Source organism: Urtica dioica, chromosome 6 (assembly GCF_054948205.1).
Source record: "Urtica dioica subsp. dioica isolate 48M chromosome 6, U.dioica_male_clone48M_v1_H2, whole genome shotgun sequence".
In the NCBI taxonomy this organism is placed as follows: Eukaryota; Viridiplantae; Streptophyta; class Magnoliopsida; order Rosales; family Urticaceae; genus Urtica; species Urtica dioica.
Genome location: NC_142761.1, coordinates 5,479,646 through 5,501,356, shown reverse-complemented (window position 1 = coordinate 5,501,356; position 21,711 = coordinate 5,479,646). Strand labels below are relative to the sequence as shown.

The window sequence follows — 21,711 nt, the reverse complement described above, 5'->3', positions numbered from 1 at the left end:
CATTCTTGAACAGAAGGCTGACAAGAAGAAGAAGAAGAACCGGCTTTCGTTGAAGACATTTATTACCTCTTTTTGATGTCTCTACTCCTTCTCAGTTTTTTTTTTTTCCTTTTTTGCTCTCGATGTTTAATTTTCTTCTCTTTCCTTTCGCTGTTTTTAAAGAACCATTGACAGGTATAATTATGTTATGCTGTATATGGAAAGCTTAAGTAAGTCTCGTACGACAAATCAGAATATCTCGAAAAACATGGAGCAATCTATTTGGACGCCTAAAACCGCTAGGTGGTTTTGGGCGTTGCGATCCCACGCGCGCGAGTGTGAACAAGTTTTAGCTTATTTTATTTTGGAATATACAAGAAAATATTGTAGAGAACCGCAAATTATTTATTTTGGAATATTCCTTTTTGCTCTCTCTGTCTCTCGTATTCACACATACGTCCCAGTTTTTTAATGCCCACCCCGCGTCGTGTCTATATGCCAATCACTATAATGATAGGCGCGTGTGCGTCTAAGCTAGCTTCACACGTATGCATATCTGCACTTCTGTCGGCTTGGTGAGTCAATGTGGTGTCCCACTGGATCTGCGCACAAAAGTCTAAGGTGAGCGGTCAAGGCAGTTATATAAGTGAAGTATCTACTTTTCCTTTCCACATCAAATTTTTTAAAAAAAACTATCTAGAAAGTTGTGTACATTGATTTAAATAAACTAAAAATAAAAGAAAGTGGTGTAGAATATCTTAATTTACGGAAAATCGTAAAATCTAATAAAAAAAGTGAAAAAATGCAATTCATTTATGAAGGTATCACAACTAATATATATATATATATATATATATATATATATATATATATATATATATATATGGAAATGGTACAAGAAAAGCGAAATGAATAGTGTTTTGTGATTTATTTTTTATAGACATTTTTTTAAAGAAAAAATAAGAGATTTGACCTTAAATAAAAGTAGTGCTCATTCGTACCGATTTTTTTTTATTTTTTATCAGAAAGATAAAAATGTCTCCAAAAAACTTTAAATACATTTTTTTCAAACCTAAATATTTCTGGACATGTCTTCGACCACTGAAGCGAGACTTGTCGGGGAATCAAGCGTGTATCAGACACGAACAATCGCTCTGATACCACTCTTTGGAGATGATTCCACCATATAACCATATTAATGCGGAAAAATAATTAATAACGCTGATCATAAGCTAATTAAATTATGGTTATAATTAACAAGATCTAGTTATGTTTAATTAATTTAATTTACGAGAGCATATTTATCAAGCAATCGATTTGAGCGAAAAACGAATACTTACCTTGATTTTTGGTTCAGCTACAGAACGCTCCTAAACCAATCGCGTACTTCTTGCGTCGTCTTGATGAAGGACTCGAGGATGACACCTTAGTCTTCCGAAACGTAATCTCTGAGACGAATAAGAAAGATGAGTGGGCACAGTCTTTATCTCACTACATGAAAAACGTGGTGTTTCAAATCTCGCTCTTATTTTACTAGGAATGAAAACGAATTTCCGAGGGGAAGAGGCAGAAAATTTCGCATGGCCACGAAATTATTAGGTCAAAATCCTTAATTTTTTGCTTTCTCATGAACCACTATTTATAGTAGTAAAAGGAGATATTCATGGAATCTTCCAGAATATTTTATTTCCTTTTATTGTGTTCACACTAGTGGATTAAATCTAGACCCTTGGATCTCAACAACTGAATCCTACTTTTTCTCTCATCCATCAGATCAATATCTATGGGATATTATTCTCCATTTAAAAGAGAATATTTTATTTAGTGAGATAATAAATGAGAATATATTATTTCCCTTTAAATATATTCTCATATATTCTCCTAAATATTTTCTTTTAAATAAGGAGAAAATATAGGACAATATCTTATATTATTCTCTCTCATTTATTTAAACAACTAAAGAGAAAAAATTGGTAAATACCAATTATGTAAAAGTCGGATTTGATGGCACACGGCCAAGGTGAATTTGCGCAATTCCCATGCCAAAATTCCCAAATCCGATTTTCATATTTTGTGCAAGGCCCAATTGCTTAAAACCCAATTAATTATTTATTTACTTGGTCCAACAATAAAAAAATAATTAATAATTGTTTATTTACTTGATCAAACAATAAATAAACAATTCTACCATAAATATTTATTTAATTCTGTGAATACCCGTTTTCCAGAATTAATGTTGTCAATCACAATTACAGCAAGTGAGATTAATAATGATAAACATTATTATACGAAAGTTCTTATCTGCCTTTATCAGAGCCGAATCGGGGACTATGGACCTAATAATAGAAGCTTAACAAATCCGATGAAAAAGACGAAATAGTCCTTTATCTTTTTCCATCGATTCGTCTAATCTTGGTCAAATACTCCACCTTGTAAGCCAAGATTGAACTCTCCTTTATACTAGAATTCTATTTACTCATCGTGACGAGTGTCCACTGATATAGTCAGTTCGTGATCAAGATCCTCCAGGTTCAACCCGTATCAAGAGAAGTCAATTTAATTGTTATACTTCCCTTGATACATATCATCCCTAAGCATTGTTGCTTCCCCAGCGAAAGATTCTTTTGAACGTTACTTACTTCGAAAGTGCTAGCAATCTATCGGTTCTGGAATCAACACTTAGGTGAGAGAACATTAACCTTCTTTCAGGAAGGCTGGATTCCGTATCTGTAAATCATTTCCCACTCGAATTATGCTCTGAGAAAACTCCCAAGACATAAGCTGTGATTAGCATGAATAGACTTTTAGCGAATTAGTCAAAGAGCTCAGTAACATAACCCAGTGTCCATGATCACTTCAGGATTTAGATCAAGTCTTATTGTGACCATCATAGTGACCTCGGTTAGTGTGTCGTAACGGTCCTTAAACGACACATCTACAACCAAGATATGTTCAAGTCGTACACTTACCACAAGTGTAGAATGCTCCCACATAGTGATCAGCCTTCACATATGTGTTCCACATATATGACTTTAGATATAGCTTTATCGGCGTATATCAGTCATCTACCTCGTTTTAGCTCACCGTCCAAACTCAGGTGCCCAGCACGTGACTCAGTTTAATACGGAGACTATGGAAGATAGTTGTTATTGATTCTAATTGTTTAGAATTCAACCAACTAATCATATAATGCTAATAGAGTTATCTTATTATCGAATTTAGTAATCATTTATTCATTATCTTCAAGTGGGCAATATTCCCAACACGACTAATATCGTGCCACGTGTCCAAAATACATCAGAAATAAGCGCCACGCACCAAAAGAAAATTTCGGATTCCCCCCCCCCCTTTTTGTTTCGGTAATTTCGACAGTTTCGCTCTAGTGATTTCAAAAATATTCAGAATATTTTTCAAAATACTCGTGGCTTATTGTGGGGGTTAAAAATAATTTTCTAAAATAATCATTTTAGTTGGGCTTTAGTTCAACCAAAAACCCAACAGCCGACCCAGTCCGACTCTCGAAGACCTATCCAAGCCCATATCGACTCTTGAAGGTCAGCCCAAGCGTAATCAGCAGCCCAGTTCGCCAAAGAAAGGACGAGTCAATCGTGCTGACTCAGTCGAAGGAACCAGTCTTGATTAGATAGAAGACTTCGCCACGAAGACCGGATTTGAGACGTCTTCGACAGCGACGTGGCAGATCCGAACTGATCAACACGTGTCATCCCCGATGAACTCCTCTTCGGCTATAAATAGAAGCCGATATGTTGATTTTCACACACACAAGCATACACAATTACTTTTAATATTTACATACTGTTCATATTCTCATTGTTGAGCGCGTCTGGTAGAGTTCGACACCTAACCCCCTTTGTAACACATTTGATCATCAATAAAAATATTAAATTATTTTGTTCGCCTTTATTCGTTTCTTTTTCATAAAATCTTTGTTTCTTATACGAAATCTTCTGAGACTCATACTTTGAAAAATCAAATATCATATTATAATTTGTGATTGTTGACGATCCCGAAATCGACATCAACAATATCTAAATATTTCTTACACCAGACTAAATTATATTTAATTCTTTTTTTACCCCCTGGACTCGTACCTCGATTACATTTCACCCTCTGGACTCCGAAATGTTGCAGAACTAATCTCAGAACTTATACACATGTTACAACTTGCCACTTTCGTCAGTATTTGGACGTTAAGTGGTCACGTGTTTAACACGTGAACTGGTCTGAAAGGGTTTAAGTGTACTTTTGCATATACTGAATACTTTTATTGTTTAAATATTATCAGATATATTAATTATTAGAATAATTATTAAATATTACAATTGTTTAAAAAATATAAATACTTTTTTTAAAAAATGAAAGAACAAATCCCGCGTACACAAATCTAGGGTTTGTTCTTGTCTCGCGAAAAATGGTGAAACCTTCGATATCCAAATCTCCGGCGAAATCGAACCCTAGCAGCACTGGAGGAGGTTTCAGAATGAAGTCTCCGGCACAGAAAAAGAAAAAAACCGTGCCAGCGAAGTCTCCGATGGCGTACTCGAAGAAAAAATCACAGGGTCGGAGAAAAAAACCCAAGTCTCCGACAAAAAGAAGAGCTGGTCGAGAGACAAGTTCATCAGAGAGCGCGTCGGTCAATAATAGACCAGTATATGGTGAGAAACCCTTTTTATATCTGTTTTTAGGGTTTGAAAAGTGTAGGGACCACATTGTCTGGTTTTGGTTGGAGTTATGTTTCGATTTTGTAAAGAATCTGAGTAGGGACCACCATTGTTTTGTTGTTTCCTTAGTTTTGAGCGTTAGAATCTTTAAAACATAATAATTGGGGGACCAGTGGTGGTGGTTGTCTGTTATTGGTTTTTTGTCCTTTTGAATTTGTTTAGTAGTTGTATTTTAATACTGCTTTGGTTGATTTTAATTAAAAATTGGTTGATTATTGTTTCAGTTAAAGGATCTGGTATGTTCACGTTCAAAGTTCACCACGGGGGTAGAGTGGAAGTGGTGAATGAGCGTTTGACCTATGTTGGTGGTCGGATTGACTACGTAGACCACGTAGACGTGGATAGACTATCGTTGTTGGAGCTAGACAAGATTGTAGAGAAAACTCTTGGATACTCAGCGATTCCCGTGTACTATCTGGAACCTTATAGGGAGTTATTTTTCCTGGATTGTGATCTGAGCCTGTTTATAGCAGTGTCAAAGCAGTATGAGGAGTCTGAAGAACTGAATTTGTATCTTGATCACCCCGTACAAGATGCATCTGTTGTACAAGAGCCTGGACTATTGCCCCCATTGCCTGGAGTTGAAGAGTTTGAAGTTGAAGAAGAAGAAGAAGTTCAAGACTTTGAAGTGGAAGAGCCTGAAGAAGTTGAAGAGGGAGAGCCTGGACAAAGTCATGTCGTGGATGAGGCACCGAGTCAAGTTGAAGACCCTGAGCATGATGGAGACGTTGAAGTTCTTTTTGAAGACCTGACTTACCCTAAACCATAATTGACTGAAGTGGATTTGGGCTATCTTGAAGCATGGAGTGAACAACATGAGTTGGGCCAGAGTCCAGCTGATGACTTGGGCCAGACTGAAGTGGATTTGGGCAAGAGTCAAGCAGGTAGTGAACAACATGAGTTGGGCCAGAGTCAAGTTGATGACTTGGGCCAGAGTCAAGTAGATGACTTGGGCCAGAGTGAAGCAGAGGAGTTGGGCCAGAGTCAAGCACATGACTTGGGCCGTAATCAAGAGTTTTAGGAGTGTCAAGACCATCTTGATGACCTTGAGCAAGACAGTGGGTTTGAGAACAGTGAAGACGAAGTTGAAGTCAATGGCGTTGCGGTGGACCGTGGTCTAGGATTAAAGGGCAAAGGAAAGGTAGCTCTTACTAATGATGAAGCCGGTTCTGACGAAGACAGTGACTATAACAAGGAGGAAAACATTGTGCTGGAAGAGGAGTCGTCTACTGAAGATGAGCCTGAGCCTAAGCCTACTAAATTGTCCAGGAAAATTCTCCCCAAGTTTCAAGAATTCTGTCAAGACACTGACATGGCAGACCCCAAGTTTAAGTTGGGCATGGTATTTTCAAGTGGGGCAGTCTTCAAAAATGCCATAAGGGAGTATTCTTTCAAGGCAGACAAAGAGCTGAAGTTCAAAGTGAATGATCGAAACCGAGTTCGAGCAGTTTGCAAGGACGATTCATGCAAGTGGGTGTGCTATGCGTCTCAAATGAAAGATACCACATCATTCCAGATCAGGACCTATGTACCAGAGCATACATGTGCTCCAACAAACAAGAACAGATTTTGTACTGCTTCTTGGATGTCCAACAAGTACCTGGATGAGTTCAAGGACAACGAGAGCTGGCCATATATCAAGTTCATGAATAAAATCCTGAAGGACTTGATACTTGATTGTTCGAGGACTAAGGCTTAGAGGACTAAGAAAAAAGCTTTGGAAATCATTGAAGGCTCTTATGCTCACCAATATGCCAGGTTGTGGGACTATGAAGCCGAGTTGAAGAAGACCAATCCAGGAACAACAATCAAGTTCTTAACAGAGGCAAATGAGGAAGGTAATCCAGTACTTAAGAGAGTTTACATTTGCCATGGTGGTTGTAAGGCAGGGTTCAAAGCTAGTTGTAGGGCAGTTATTAGGTTGGATGGTTGCCACATCAAGGGACACCATAGTGGGCAACTTCCCCCCAAGTTTTTTAGTCAGTGTCTCTTAATTGTGGGTCTTTTATACTTTTTTTCATGGGTTTGAATAGGATATGTTTATGTTGTAATAGAATAATGGCGGAGCACTCGAGAAAATAAATCTTAGGCCAACTCCTATCACACGGTATATCATTAAATATAGTGCAAATCTTTTCCAACCACACTGCAAATACAACACTATATTTTAGTATGTACAGTATCACGTCAAATTTGGTGTATTACTGTATCACACGGTAAAATGAAAAAAGAATAGTTTTATATTATTTTAGGTTTAATTGATTACCAATTCCACTGCCAAACCAATTTTATTATACTATTTTATTGATTTTAATAATATAGTAATGAATAATAGTACTTTTAGTGTGAAATTTAGTGTCACCAGTACAAAAAACAGCATTGGGTGCGACTTTTTTCGCACCTAAAAGTCAAAAGTCGCACCCAATGATACCTTTAGGTGCGACTTTGGGTGCGACATTTCCGCACCCGAAAGTCCGCACCTAAAGGTCGTGTGTGCGAAAAGTCGCACCCGATGATAATGACTTTTAGGTGCGATTTTTCGCACCCAAAGTCGCACCCACAAGTCAGAAAAGTTATGCGAAAAAATCCGCAGGAATGCCATTAGGTGTGACTTGTCGCACCCAAAGGCCTACCCGCCAAACCTTTGGGCACTGGCCTACCCGCCAAACTTTTGGGTGCGACTTGTCGCACCCACTGGCTTACCCGCCAAACTTTTGGGTGCGACTTGTCGCACCCAATGGCCTTCCCGCCAAACTATTGGGTGCGACAAGTCGCACCCAATAGCCTTCCAGCCATAATTTGGCGGGGAATGTTGACCTTTGGGTGCGACTATTCGCACCCAAAGGTCTACCCGCTTCATTTTCGGGTGCGGATAGTCGCACCCGATAGTATTTTTTTTAATTTTTTTTTGGTTTATTATGCTTATAAATTCTATGATTGTAATCAAATAATATATACTAAATAGTTTATTAATTAGAAAATTCATTAATTAATATTCATAATAATAATAAAAATTAACCATTTGTTCTTTGATTACAATAATAATTATAATGTACGACAAATAATTAAAAAAAAATGTTCATTCTTTTCGCTTTCCCTTTCCTCGGTTTGTAAACCACTCCTTGAATTTTTTACTCCATCTTCCGCCAAATCTTCCTCCGGAACTGCTGCTACCTCCTCGTGCACTGCCGCTCGTACGCTCTCGCTGGAACTCTGCTGAAGTTGGCGACGTCGTCTAAGCATCTGCCATTGAAACTGATGGCGGCGTTATCTGATGCATAGGGTGCATCTGAGGCGACGGGTGCATTTGAGGCGACGGCGTCGTCTGAGGCATCCGTGGCAACATGCCGGGCTACATCTGAGGCATCTGTGGCATCGTGCCAGGCGACATCTGAGGCAAGGGCGAAAACTGCTGCGTGAACGCGAACAGTTGTCGCTGCATCTCCTCCATCTACTGTTGTGAGGCTCGCCTCGTCTCGTCTATAGCGACTTGTTGTGCCGCCAACTGAGCCTGGAGCTCGCCAACCACTGGATTTGGAACGCGTCGCGACGAGCCTGAGCCTGACGACGAGCTTTCGTCCTGAGCCTGAGCAATAGCCCAAGATGATCTCGGGACCGCTGGACCTATTCCAACATACCAATCTTGACGGTTCCCGAGAATTTCTAGCATTGCATACACCTCTGCGTCGTCCTGGTTAAATACTACGCCTTGCTCTTCTGCTTGTCGCCGAAGATCCGCCAGTAGAGTAACTATCCGCGCCTTTACACATAAAAAAAATTATTAAAAATTAATTATTATGTAAGTAACGTAATCGTAATTATCACATATGACTTACATGTGCTCGTCCCGCCCAATCTGTCGTCCATTCACCTTTTCTATTATGGTGCTTTTGCTCTCACGTCGTTAACGCGGAGCCCAAAGTCTCATCATCCTTACTCTGCAATTGTTATGAAAATATAAGTATTGAATTTATTTCAAATTAAGTATTTCAAAATTAGAATAACTTACGCTCAAATTACGATGAGCCAAGAAAGAAAGAGATCCTTGAGTCGACATCGTCTTCTTCTTCTTCGAATTCTCCTTGTTGTGATTAGACTTTTTCTGCAAATAATTAATTTTGTCATTATTCAATCTGATAAAGATATTGTGATTTATTACAATCATACATTACGTACCTTCCAATCGTCAGTTGCGAACTCGTCTACCATCGCCTCCTAATCCTCTTTCTTATATCCCGGTGGTGTTTCCGCCTTAGCGTTTTCTTTGCTCCCGTAAAACTCCAACCTGAACTTCTCTGATAGCTTGGACTTCTGGTTGCGTCGCCTGATCTTGGCATTTCGAATGATAGCCTGATCAATCGTATTCTAAAAGCAATCCGCAGGCTGATCATCGCCGGTGTCATGATCCGTGTACACAAATCTGAACTCGGAATGAAGTGCGCTCAAAATAGCAGCCAACATCTGGGGCGTCACTTCACTCCAATCACGAGTCGTAGGCGGGATATGTGCTTTCACTAAAGCACCGAGGCGGTTGTTAAATAGTCCAACCTTTTTATTTTCTTTCCTTATCTCTTGATAGAATGTTTGGTTTATTGGGTCCCACTTGACCACCTTCGCACCAGGTACACCATGTGTTGCTCGCGCCGACGTCGAGACGGTTGTTGGTGCCCTTGATATCTTAGGACCTTGGGAATCAGGTTCATGTGGCGGACCTTGAGAATCCGGTCTCTGTGGCGAATCTCCACCAGAACTTGAAGCGGTCGACATCCTATAAAATGAAAACAACATTTGTAAATTGACATCGTATAAAATAAAACAAAATTTGTGAACAACATACATCACAAAACAAAAGGGAACAACATCATACAAAAACGTGGGTGACACCACGGATTTTTTTATTAAAAAACCTCACATATGGCGGAGGAAAACCGTGGTTACATAGATAGTACTCATTCATCGTCATCACTGCCTATATCAACATCAACATCAACATCAACATCTTCTCCCTAAAAAACAATGCATTCCTCATGATCATCATCGTCTTCGTCACCATCTCCAATGATATTTACTAGCTCAGCATCTTCGATTTCGTGTCGATGATTCAGACGATCGATGTTTGACAATTCTATTGTCAACGGAATCGAGGCTGAGGTGGTGGGGTCAACTTCAGGAACGTCCCAAATCCCTCGATGATTGCATTCCTGAACGATTTCCCAGTTACCACCTAAAACAAGATCTTTGATGTAAAAGACTTGTTTCGCCTGAATCGCGAGTATGTACGGCTCCTCTGTAAACCACTGTTTCGCGGTAAAAGCACTCGTTTCTCCAGTAGTCTTATCGTTGTGCACTAGTCGCCGAGAATCGTGCTTGTCACCGTACCATATACATTTGAATAATACAACACGACAGTTGTAGCTATAATTCAGCATCATGACGTCTTCCATCCGACCGTAGTAAGTGAAATCATCCACAGGCACACATACACCGCTATTTTGAGTGACTCGTTGATTATCGCGACGATGAGTAATGAACTTCACGCCGTTAACAAAGCAGCATGGATATTGATAAGCGACTTGAAGGGAACCGATAGAAAGCGAGTAGATCTCGTCAGACACGTCAGAGCCACTAGCTTTCATTTCAAAAATCTGGTTATTACGAAACAAAGCATTGGTTAGCACTTGTGTGTTTATAAAAAAAACTACAATATTGTGTTATTACCTTGTTCGCAAACCAATCTTTGAATCCCTTTCTATGCTCCGCTTCAATATCGCGAACTCCAGATTCGTTCAGGAAATCCAAATGCTCGCGGTTGTTTAAACATTGCTTAAACAAAATACAACAATGAAATAACTTAGAGAAGCAAGTGGATCGATTACTTATACCAAATACGGATCTACTTCAGAACAGTTGGTATAGATGTACCACTCCGCTTTTTCTCTTTGCTTATCGTCTAATACTATCGCGTTCATCATCCCATAAGGCACACACATCTCGGATCGAAAAACGGAGAGCTCTCGCACTTGAACTTCATCAACTACTTTCTTATCTTCAAGATACCTTGCAATGAACGTTAGAGCTTCTTCTACAACATAAGCTTCTGCAATAGAGCCTTCAAGTCTAGCTCTATTTTTGACAAAATGTTTTAACGTCCCAAAGTATCTCTCCAAAGGGTACATCCACCGCATATGCACCGGGCCGCCGTGCAATGCTTCCTCTGGTAGATGCATCGCCACGTGAACCATGATCGTGAAAAAAGCTGGTGGAAATATCATCTCAAGCTTACATAAGATCTCGACGATTGACTCTTGCGCTCTTTCAAGATCTTCGGCTCTTAATGTTCTCGAACTTATCAACTTGAAAAAGTTGCAAAGCTCAGTAATCGTATCATGTATTGGCTGTGGCACAAAAGGGCGAATACCAACAGCCAACAATCTTTGCAAGATCACGTGGCAATCATGCGACTTCAAACCTGTGAGCTTCCCATCAGTTGTCACATTTTTTTTAAATTCCCAGCGAGACCATCGGGAAATTTGATAGATTTTAAGAACTCTGTAAATCGCTGTCTCTGCTCAAGGGTCAAAACGTACGACGCTCGCGGTTTGTAATACCATCCCCCATTTGGTTCCAAGTGCAAAGCGGTCTTGATGCCCAAGTCCATCAAATCAAGCATCGCCTTCTCGGTGTCATAGTTCTTCTTTTCCAAGCTGAGCATCGTCCCGATAAGATTCTCGCACACGGTATTCTCTACGTGCATCACGTCCATGTTGTGTTTCAACTCTGACTCAGACTAGTACGACAACTCGTAAAAGATGCTTTTCTTGGTCCAATTCAGTTCGCACTCAACTCGCTTTCGTTTTTACCTACAGAGGCAGCGTGTTTGCCAGTATTCGTGCAAGAAACATCATCCAACTGAGCGAGTATGTCTTGCGAAGTCAACTTCTCATGTTTATTTTGTTTCTCGTGCTTATCTTTGTAGTGATCGTTGCTTTTCCTCAATCGGTGACGCCTTTTCAAGAATCGACGATGGTCGTAGTAGACGATCATGTTTCTGACTTTTAGGGATGGCGTGTCAAAGTTGCACGTAGGGCGAGCGAGATACCCCTGGCCGCTCCATCCCGATAAATACGATCTAGCCGGAAAATCGTTTATCGTCCAAAGTAACGCGGCACGCAACCGAAACACTTCATCTTTGGCTCCATCACGAACGCGGACTCCATTCTCCCATAGTTCTTTCAGCTCTTCAACAACAGGCTGCAAGAAAACGTCCATATCTTTTCCTGGTGAATGAGGCCCCGGGATCAGAAGCGTGAGCATCAGGTACTCTTTCTTCATGCACAACCAAGGCGGTAAGTTGTACGCCGTAAGTACTACATGCCACATGTTGTACGATAGGTTCATATCCCCAAACGGGTTGAATCCATCCGCATCTAGCCCAAGCCGCACGTTCTGAGGCTCTGCAGCAAAGCCTGGGTATCTCTCGTCCAAATTCTTACACACTGTACCATCCGCAGGATGTTGTAGAACGCCGGCTTCCCTGACGCGATCTCTTTCGTGCCACTGCATATGAAGCGCCGTGTGTCGAGATGCGTACAGTCGCTTCAATCGATCTTTCAATGGAAAATATCGCAATATCTTTTGCGGTATCTTCTTACCAGTTGGCTTTCATCTACTCTTGTTACATATCGGGCACACGTCGACGTTCGCGAGATGTTTTCGAAATAGGACACAGTCATTAATGCAGGCGTCGATCATATCGTATCCCATGCCGAAACGCTTCAGCTTTGCTTTTGCCTCGTAGTGCTTCTCCGGTATTCGATTACCGGCTAGATGAGACTTCCTCAAGAGCTGCAGCAGTTTTGTGAACGACTTGTTCGTCCAATGGTTCGTGACTTTAAGGTGCATCAACTAAACCGAGAATGACAAAGACGAAAACTCCTTGCATCCAGGGTACAATTCCGCTTCCAACTCGGCGAACAAGCCTTCCACTTGCTCCTCCGCATGCACCTCGCTCGGAGCCGGCTCCGTAACACCGTCGAAATCCTCGTGATCTCTTATATCCTCCACATCAGCATGTATTCCTCCTACTCCTCTCTGGGCTGTTTCTCCGATGGGGACTTCTTCAAGATGACAGACGGAACGCACGACCTCGCCATGATGATACCATTCTGTGTAGCCCGGGGTAAACCCTTTGTTTAGCAGATGATGCCTTACAACCCCAATGTCGTGCCATCTCACGTTGTTGCAAGGCTTGCAAGGACATCGATATTCGCCATTATCGTTCGTAAATCTGTTAGGAATTCTTGCCCATGAGAAGATACTTATGTAAATTCTCGTTGAAATTATTAATAAAATAAAGTTTGACATTTATTATCTATTTGAATTGAAAGTGTTATTTCTTATTTAATGAGATTTATTAAACATTCATTATTCCATAGCCTCCGTATCTAACTGAGTCACGTGCTGGGCACCTGAGTTCGGGCGGTGTGCTAAAACATGGTCGATGACTGATATACGCTTGGAAAACTATATCTGAAATCATATATGTGGAACACATGGGTGAAGGTTGATCACTATGTGGGAGCATTCTACACTTGTGGTAAGTGTACGACCTGGACAGGTCTTGGTGTAGATGTGTCGTTTAAGGACCGTTACGACACACTAATCGAGTCCACTATGATGGTCACAGTGAGACTTGATCTAAATCCTGAAGTGATCATGGACACTGGGTTATGTTACTGAGCTCTTTGACTCATTCGCTAAAAGGCTATTCATGCTAATCACAGCTTATGTCTTGGGAGTTTTCTCAGAGCATAATTCGAGTGGGAAATGATTTACAGATACGGAATCCAGCCTTCCTGAAAGAAGGTTAATGTTCTCTCACCTAAGGGTTGATTCCTGAACCGATATATTGCGCGCACTTTCGAAGTAAGTAACGTTCGAAAGAATCTTTCGCTAGGGAAGCAACAATGCTTAGGGCTGATATGTATCAAGGGAAGTATAACGGAATAAATTGACTTCTCTCGATACAGGTTGAACCTGGAGGATCTTGATCACGAACTGACTATATCAGTGGACACTCGTCACGATGAGTAAATAGAATTCTAGTATAAAGGAGAGTTCAGTCTTGGCTTACAAGGTGGAGTATTTGACCAAGATTAAACGAATCGATGGAAAAAGAGAAAGGACTATTTCGTCTTTTTCATCGGATTTGTTAAGCTTCTATTACTAGGTCCATAGTCCCCGATTCGGCTCTGATAAAGGCGGATAAGAACTTTCGTATAATAATGTTTATCATTATTAATCTCACTTGCTGTAATTGTGATTGACAGCATTAATTTTGGAAAACGGGTATTCGCAGAATTAAATAAATATTTATGGTAGAATTGTTTATTTATTGTTTGATCAAGTAAATAAACAATTATTAATTATTTGTTTATTGTTGGACCAAGTAAATAAATGATTAATTGGGTTTTAAGAAATTGTGCCTTGCACACATGAAAAGTCGAATTAGGGTTTTTTGGCACTAGGATTTGCGCAAATCTCCTTGGCCGTGTGCCATCAAATCCGACTTTTACATAATTGGTATTTACCAATTTTTTCTCTTTAGTTGTTTAAATAAAGGAGATAGAATAATATAAGATATTGTCCTATATTTTCTCCTTATTTAAAGGAAAGTATTTAGGAGAATATATTTAAAGGGAAATAATATATTCTCCTTTATTATCTCACTAAATAAAATATTCTCTATTTAAATAGAGAATAATATCTCATAGATATTGATCTGATGGATGAGAGAAAAAGTAGGATTCACTTGTTGAGATCCAAATGCCTAGATTTAATCCACCAGTGTGAACACAATAAAATGAAATAAAATATTCTGGAAGATTCCATGAATATCTCATTTTACTACTATAAATAGGGGTTCATGAGAAGGCAAAAATAAGCAATTATTTTGTGAAAATTTCGTGCATCCTAGCCTCTCTTTGGCCGTGCATCCGCCTCTCCCTCCCCTCGTTAATTCGTTTCCATTCTTAGTAAAATAAGATAGAGATCTCGAAACACCTAGTTTCGTGATCTAGTGAGATAAAGACTGTGCCCACTCATCTTTTTTATTCGTCTTGGAGATTACGTTTCGGAAGACTAAGGTGTCATCCTCGAGTCCTTCATCAAGACGACGCAAGGAGTACGGGATTGGATTAGGAGCGTTCTGTAGCTGAACCGAAAATCAATGTAAGTACTCGTTTACTCTTATATCGGTTGCTTGACTTATATGCTCTCGTATAATTTTAATTAACGTAAATCTAGATCTTGTCATAAAATCAATGAATTAATTAGCTCATGATTAGCGTAATTAATTATTTTCCGCATTAATATGGTTATATGGGGGAATCATCCCCAACAAAATCTTCTTGCAGCGCGGATAAATTCATTAACTCCGATTTTATACTGCAAGGACAACCGATTGTTCTCGGTGATCCAATCTCTACTTGGATTGGACATTGATTTCGTTAAACGAAAGGGAAAATGAACAATTATTAAGAGTTGTTGCTAAGTGACGAAGACGAATGAAGTCGATTACTTATTGCTACGGGATGAAGAATGAATGAAGATGAGATTATGAATTTTATGTTATTTGAAGTCGAATTGAAAAAATTAGGGTTTTGAGAATAATAGGCTGGAAACTCAATCTAAATATCGGCAGAGTTTCCCCTATAATACTAACAAACCAAAAACCTGCAAACTCATTTAAAAGCATATACAAATAATCCAAAACTATCCTAATAATCAACTAAACCCTAAACAGAACCTCCGTGGCTCGTTTACAACAAAAATACAATAATCTCAACTCATTTATAAAAAAATATGTGAAATAAAACTAAATTATACAATAACTTAACTAATTTTAATTTCATGATTAACAATTTAACTCATATTATTAAACTAATTACAATTTCAATTAACCTAAACTAATCAAAACTAAACAACCTAAACATATTACTAAACTAATTACAATTTCAATTTGACAATTTCAATTAACCTAAACTAATCAAAACTAAACAACTTAAACATATTATTAAACTAATTACAATTTCAATTTGACAATTTCAATTAACCTAAACTAATCAAAACTAAACAACCTAAACATGTAAGTATTAAACTAAACAACCTAAAACTAATTAGAACAAATTTCATTTAATAATTTAATTACAAACTAACTAACTAATTCATTACAAATCAATTACAAACTAACTAACTAATTATAAACTAAACTTCTAACCAAAATACTAATCAAATTATGAAAAATACCGAATGAAGCAGAGGGGCTGGTAGGCTTGGGACTGGTCGGAGGGGCTGCAGCGGAAGCTCAATGCTGGTCGCGGAGGGGCTGGTCGTCGGAGGGGCTGCAACGGAGGCGCCGGCTCGGTGCTGGTCGTGGAGGGGCTGGTCGTAGGGGCTAGTCGGAGCGGCTGGTCGGAGAGGCAGCAGCGGAGGGGCTGGTCGGAGGGGCTAGTCGGAACGGCTGGTCGGAGGGGCTGCAGCAGAGGCTCGGTGCTGGTCGCGGAGAGGCTGGTCATCGGAGGGGCAGCAGCGGAGGGGCTAGTCGTCGGAGGGCTGGTCGGAGGATGAGAGAGAGAGTGTGTGTTAGAGAACGTGTTAGAGAGAAGGGGCTGGTCGGAGTGGTGGCGGCGACGGAGTTCGGCGTGTAGTGGTGGTCGGAGAAATTGCAGGAGAGAAATCGGAGAGAGAGAATAAGGGTTTTGGGTCTTTGGCTTGGATAGAATGAAAACCGAGCAGCACTTTAATTTATATAAAAACTTTGAATTTGGGTGCGACTTGTGTCAGTGCTTTTGGGTGCGACAAAGTCGCACCCAATGATATTTGTAAAAAAGAGGGGGGAAAGTTGACCGCGGAAAAATTTAGGACATTTAGGTGCGACTAAGTCGCACCTAATAGTTTGGATAAAGTATTGGGTGCGATTAAGTCGCACCCAATACTTTTAACAGACTTTTGGGTGCGACAAGTCGCACCCAACTTCACAAAAATTCGCGAAATTTTTCCAGCGCTTGTTTGAGTTTTGGGTCCGACTATTTGCACCCGAAAGTCTTTTTGGGTGCGACTTTTAGGTGCGAAAAGTCGCACCCAAAAGTCATCCGCACCGGAAAACTATATATGTAGTAGTGTGTTGTGATTGGAATTGAAAAAAAAATTAGTGCTAAAAACACACAAAAATAGTGTGATTTCAACACAAAATTTAGTGTTAGGGTTAGAGTTGCCCTTAGTGTTTTTCCCTGAAGTGCAATAAAAAGTTCTTACATTAATTTCATGGTGTTCAAACTTTGATTAATTGCTCAGTATATGACTCCTTTTTCTTGCGTTTCGATATAAAAATAGCAATGATATATAGATTTTCCAGCGGTACTATATATAGTTTTTATTATTATTATTATTATTATATCTTATTGTTATACATAAATATATATAGATGTTCTCGCGTGGATTTGAGCACGTCTCTCGTAAAATGCCGAAAACGTTATGAATTTCTTGTTTATTTCATATTCCATTGCTTATAGATGATTTGGAATGATTTTGACTGAATTTGGTAAAGTTAGGGTTTTGAATTTTGAAATAATTGAGCTGAGATTGAAGAAAATACAATAATGTATGATAAAATTCATACAATTTACAATGGTGTATGATGGTTTACGATAGTGTACGATGACATTCAAAAGTTGAGATTTATTTTAATTTTTTTAATTTTTTTTAATTATGATGGTGTACGATGTTATACGATGGTGTAATGGTATACGATAGTGTATGATGACATATAAAGACTGCGATTTTATTTAATTTTTTCAATCGCAATAATGTATGATAGTATACGATGGTATACGATAAAATATGAAAGATATATAGGCTAAAAGAGTTTTTTTGTCTGTTTTTTTTTTTTTGTCAAAAATCATTTTTACATATTTTTCAACTATGAAGTATAGTTTTCCCCACTTTTGAAGCTCATAAAATAAAATTTCTCTACATTAATAATGTATTCATTACTCTACATTTTTTTTTCTCTTTTTATCATTGATAAACTCCATTTTTCTTTGAAATATGTAGCTTTTAAATAATGTTATCCTTTTAATATTATTTTATATATGTATATCTATTTTTGTAATTTGATAACTTTATGAAAGATTTCATTATAGTTTAATAAATAGCGGTAAGTTTACTAACTATAATTTTATTACAAATCATACCTTAAATATGTTTTCTTTGTAAAGGTAATAAATATTCCCTTTTTAAATTTGGACATCAATAGGTCTTAATAGGTTTTTTTTTTAATTATTATTAATGAGAGGCTGAATCAATAGCCACCACTGATTGAATACAAGGAATCTCATCTAGCCAAGACATAAGTGTCAAAAGGAAAGGCGCTCCGGGCAAGAGTGTGAGGAGCGAAACAACACCTTCCCTCTATCACCAACCATGTTGTCAATGAAAGCCTCATTTCCAGACATTGTCTGACAATCACCTTCCACCACGTTGACCTCCAAGCCGTAAGTCCACACCGAAGCGGAAGCTATTCTCTTTTAACATTATCCCATTCCCATAGCATCTCATGCTGGCTAATTTCCTGCTTCCAGCTCAGAACATCTAAAAGACTTCTCTTTGAACAGACGTGGTAGTACTTCATGAGCACCGATGTCTAATCCTTCAGGATCCCTAGAAAAGAAAACAAAATTTAGATTTAAAAGAAAAATGCATTCAAGTATGAACGAATTAAGATAGTATAGTAGTTACTGTTGGTTAATCTCGTACACGTGGATATATTTTAATCAGAATTTTATTTGTTCAGCAAATAATACACGTTCAAACTGTGAACGTTTCTAATCGACCAAGTATTTAGGATCATGGCCAAGAATATAGGGCCACTAACACCATGATTTTTTATCATCTTTGTACGCTTGTTTTTTGTTTATAAATAGCAGTAAAAGAAACTCAGAAAAGTTGTGACTTTACACAGCACCAAAACTCTTTGTTGTTCTATATATTACTACCTACGTATATATATACTTCTTTTCAGGTTCTGCAACAACAGTTACTTCTGATTACTTTAGGAAACAGAAAATCTGGATGAAAATGAATTTTAGAAATTTTAGCGTAAAAGCGTGTCTATGTTCATTATATTATAGAGCAAGGGAAGTTTCGAATAGATATTCAGAAGGATTAAGTACCTGCACAATGTTCTGCCATGTTCGCTGGAAGTAGAGATAAACCACAGCTTCCGAAGAAAAGGTGACTCAAACTGAACAAAGAAACCATCGCTCTGCCCATGTTTCCACTTCCTTACTCCTTGACCTTTCCAAACCTACAAATAAAGGAAACCACTCATTCGATCTCTATGTGAGTGTGGAAAATGGCACAAACATAATATAAATGATTCACATTACGGCACTACAGTTTGCATTTAAGTCAAGACCTAGAAAATTACCTGCGGATAAGCCATGATACTTTTTGGGGTCACCAAGCAAGCCGCTCTGGAGAAAGAATCATTTGCATACTGCCTCTGAAACGAGAAACAATTCCCATGTGTATGCGGTGATTCAAAGGCCTGTGTAAAAAACAAAAAATATAAACAAATAAACACAAAAATAAAAAAACAAGTTAACATTTCATCTTTTCCACAAGGATCGTAAAATGAAAATGATGTATCCGCTAATGTGTTCTCATTACCTGCAACACAATTAACAGGGAGAAAAAAATGGGGAGCAAATTGGGAATTACCTTGTCAATATACACAGCCGGAGCATATTTATCAGTGTCTGTCATTATCTTATCAAGAAGAAAGTATACTCTAGGGTCGACCTTTGAAGTTTCATGCCATGTCTTTATAGCTGTTTCCATTGTCTCCACAAGAAATGGAAATATCTACTCCCAACCCTCTTGAGATCCACACTTCTCAGACTGCCAATAGTTATTCTGATAAGTTCCTTCTCATCATATTGGGACTAAAGGCACAATGGTTTATATTATCAGAAGTACAATATTTTTTATTACGTTTGAAAATTTGTACATTTGACGTGTAGGAATATGTCAAGGCAACCGAGTACCCTTCAAAAACAGCAGCAGCTAAATGTGTACTAAGATAAAATAATAATAAAAACATTTTAACGATATGAAATAGCAAGAAAGTTCATTCAAGGGTACACAGCAATAAATATAAAAACGGACAAAAAAAGAGAATCATTAGCATTTGCTCGAAGAAGATTACCAATTCAGTTTTCACATCTTCCAAATGCTTTGATCAACAATATAAACATTTCGAGAGTACTCTAGCTTTGTGGCAATCCAATTCTTCTTACAACTACATGAATTTTACTGTGTTCTTTGTTAGATTTTTTTTTTTTTTACTGAGGCTGGTCCTTGACTAACCACGTGGGTCGATGAAATCACGTGAATGCATCCTTACTCGGTCAGCTGAGGGCTTGGTCTGGGCTGGAACGTCAGGAGTTTGTCTTTTAATGGAAAACTTTGCGAAAATTATGAAAATAACGTTTTAGTTTCTAAAATTTTAAAAACATTGGTCATTTTAAATCTTTTAAAAATAACGATTTAGTAAACTGTTATTTTCTTTATAAATAAAATTTAAACATAATTAACTTAAATAGAGTCGAACAAAAGTAAGCAACTTATAAACACCAATAAATAAATAAATAAAATTACAACTTCATAACATCATTTTCGCGGTAAAAACCATTAAACACGCTACTCTTGTGGTAAAATACAAAAAACGGCTACCATGAACAATTTCTACAGAATATTATATTTGAGATAAAACTTTTACCAATTAAAAACATTTAGACCAAAAAATCATCCTCGGATATAGAGGAATGACTACTTGGGCTTGATGAAATGCTTGGACTGGATTTGGGTATAAGCCCTCAAGCCCCGCCCGGCTCGGACCTTCAAAAAAGCCCAACTCGGACCTGGCTCGAATCCTAATTAAGCCCGATTCGGGCCAAATCTTTTTTAAATAAAATAATAGTAGTTTTTTTGTTTGAAATTAATGTTTTTATGTATAAAAAAGTACTTTTGACAAATAAATTTAATTTTATGTTAATGATATTAATGTTTTTTTACTAACATATTTGTTGTTTTGATTAAAATTGTATTTATTTGAATTTTAAAAAATATTTGCATATTATTTTATTATGGTTATAATTTGGGTTTTTTGAGGCCCAACTTAATCCATTTTCAATCTTTGGCCCGGCCTTGGGCTCCGATGGTCGAGGGCTTGGTCCTCGTTTGGGCCTAAGGTCATATTTTTAGGCCCGACCCGGTCCGGCCCTCCAATAAAAAAGATTTGGGTCGTGCCTGAACCCGGGCCTTGTTTGAGCTTGAAGAAGAAGGGCCGGACCGGTCTGGTAAAGCCCTTTTGTCACCTTTAGGCGTGAGAGACAATAAAGATAAATAGAGAGAGTGTCATGAGTTGTGGAGATCGTGGTGCCACATTTCCTGATCATGGAATTGTAACTCATATTTGGCTATAAATAGTCATGTTTTACGCAGCCAAAACACATCCGTTCATTTATTATAATTTTTTCTGAAAAATACTTTATTTTTTGAGCTGAGTGTATTTCAAAATGAATACATAACTTACTATAGAAAAAGACGTAATATTTAATAAATAAATAAATAATATGGGGAAAAAAATGGACAATTATTGAACGGCTTTCTACATTCAATAATTGACAATTTTTATGAATAATTTATCATTTTTATACAAATTTAATCTCTAGGACAAAAATATTTATTGAATTATATACGTTATAATTATTCCATTAATTTTAGATGAACTTTACTATTTTATTAATCCATTTTATTTTTAATATGTTATTTATCTATAACCCATAAACGTAAGGTTATAAATGCCGCGCTGCCAATGCCGTAGCGGCCGACGAATGTTACATTTTTCGTTTCATCGTTAGTTGTC

At 38.1% G+C, this 21,711-nt stretch overlaps 2 protein-coding genes across 3 annotated transcripts; both read right to left on the bottom strand.

Annotated features, from left to right (window-relative positions):
• Positions 1-6,836: 6,836 nt before the first annotated feature.
• On the bottom strand, positions 6,837-18,235 carry LOC149393103 (uncharacterized). Its single transcript, XM_089617905.1, has 3 exons — positions 18,185-18,235; positions 11,821-12,365; positions 6,837-6,867 (listed from the first exon to the last, which is right to left on the bottom strand). The coding sequence occupies exons 1-3, from the start codon at positions 18,233-18,235 to the stop codon at positions 6,837-6,839; spliced, it is 627 nt and encodes a 208-aa protein (XP_089474031.1).
• A 71-nt stretch (positions 18,236-18,306) lies between these two features.
• On the bottom strand, positions 18,307-20,021 carry LOC149393102 (uncharacterized). Of its 2 annotated transcripts, XM_089617779.1 has the most exons (6): positions 19,990-20,021; positions 19,776-19,829; positions 19,503-19,682; positions 19,210-19,329; positions 18,953-19,086; positions 18,307-18,440 (listed from the first exon to the last, which is right to left on the bottom strand). In XM_089617779.1, exons 3-6 carry the CDS (start codon positions 19,620-19,622, stop codon positions 18,344-18,346), a joined length of 471 nt encoding a protein of 156 aa, XP_089473905.1. In that variant the 5' UTR covers positions 19,623-19,682; positions 19,776-19,829; positions 19,990-20,021; the 3' UTR covers positions 18,307-18,343. The 2 variants fall into 2 exon arrangements, with proteins under 2 accessions (XP_089473905.1, XP_089473906.1); XM_089617780.1 differs by lacking the exon at positions 19,776-19,829.
• Between the last annotated feature and the right edge of the window lie 1,690 nt (positions 20,022-21,711).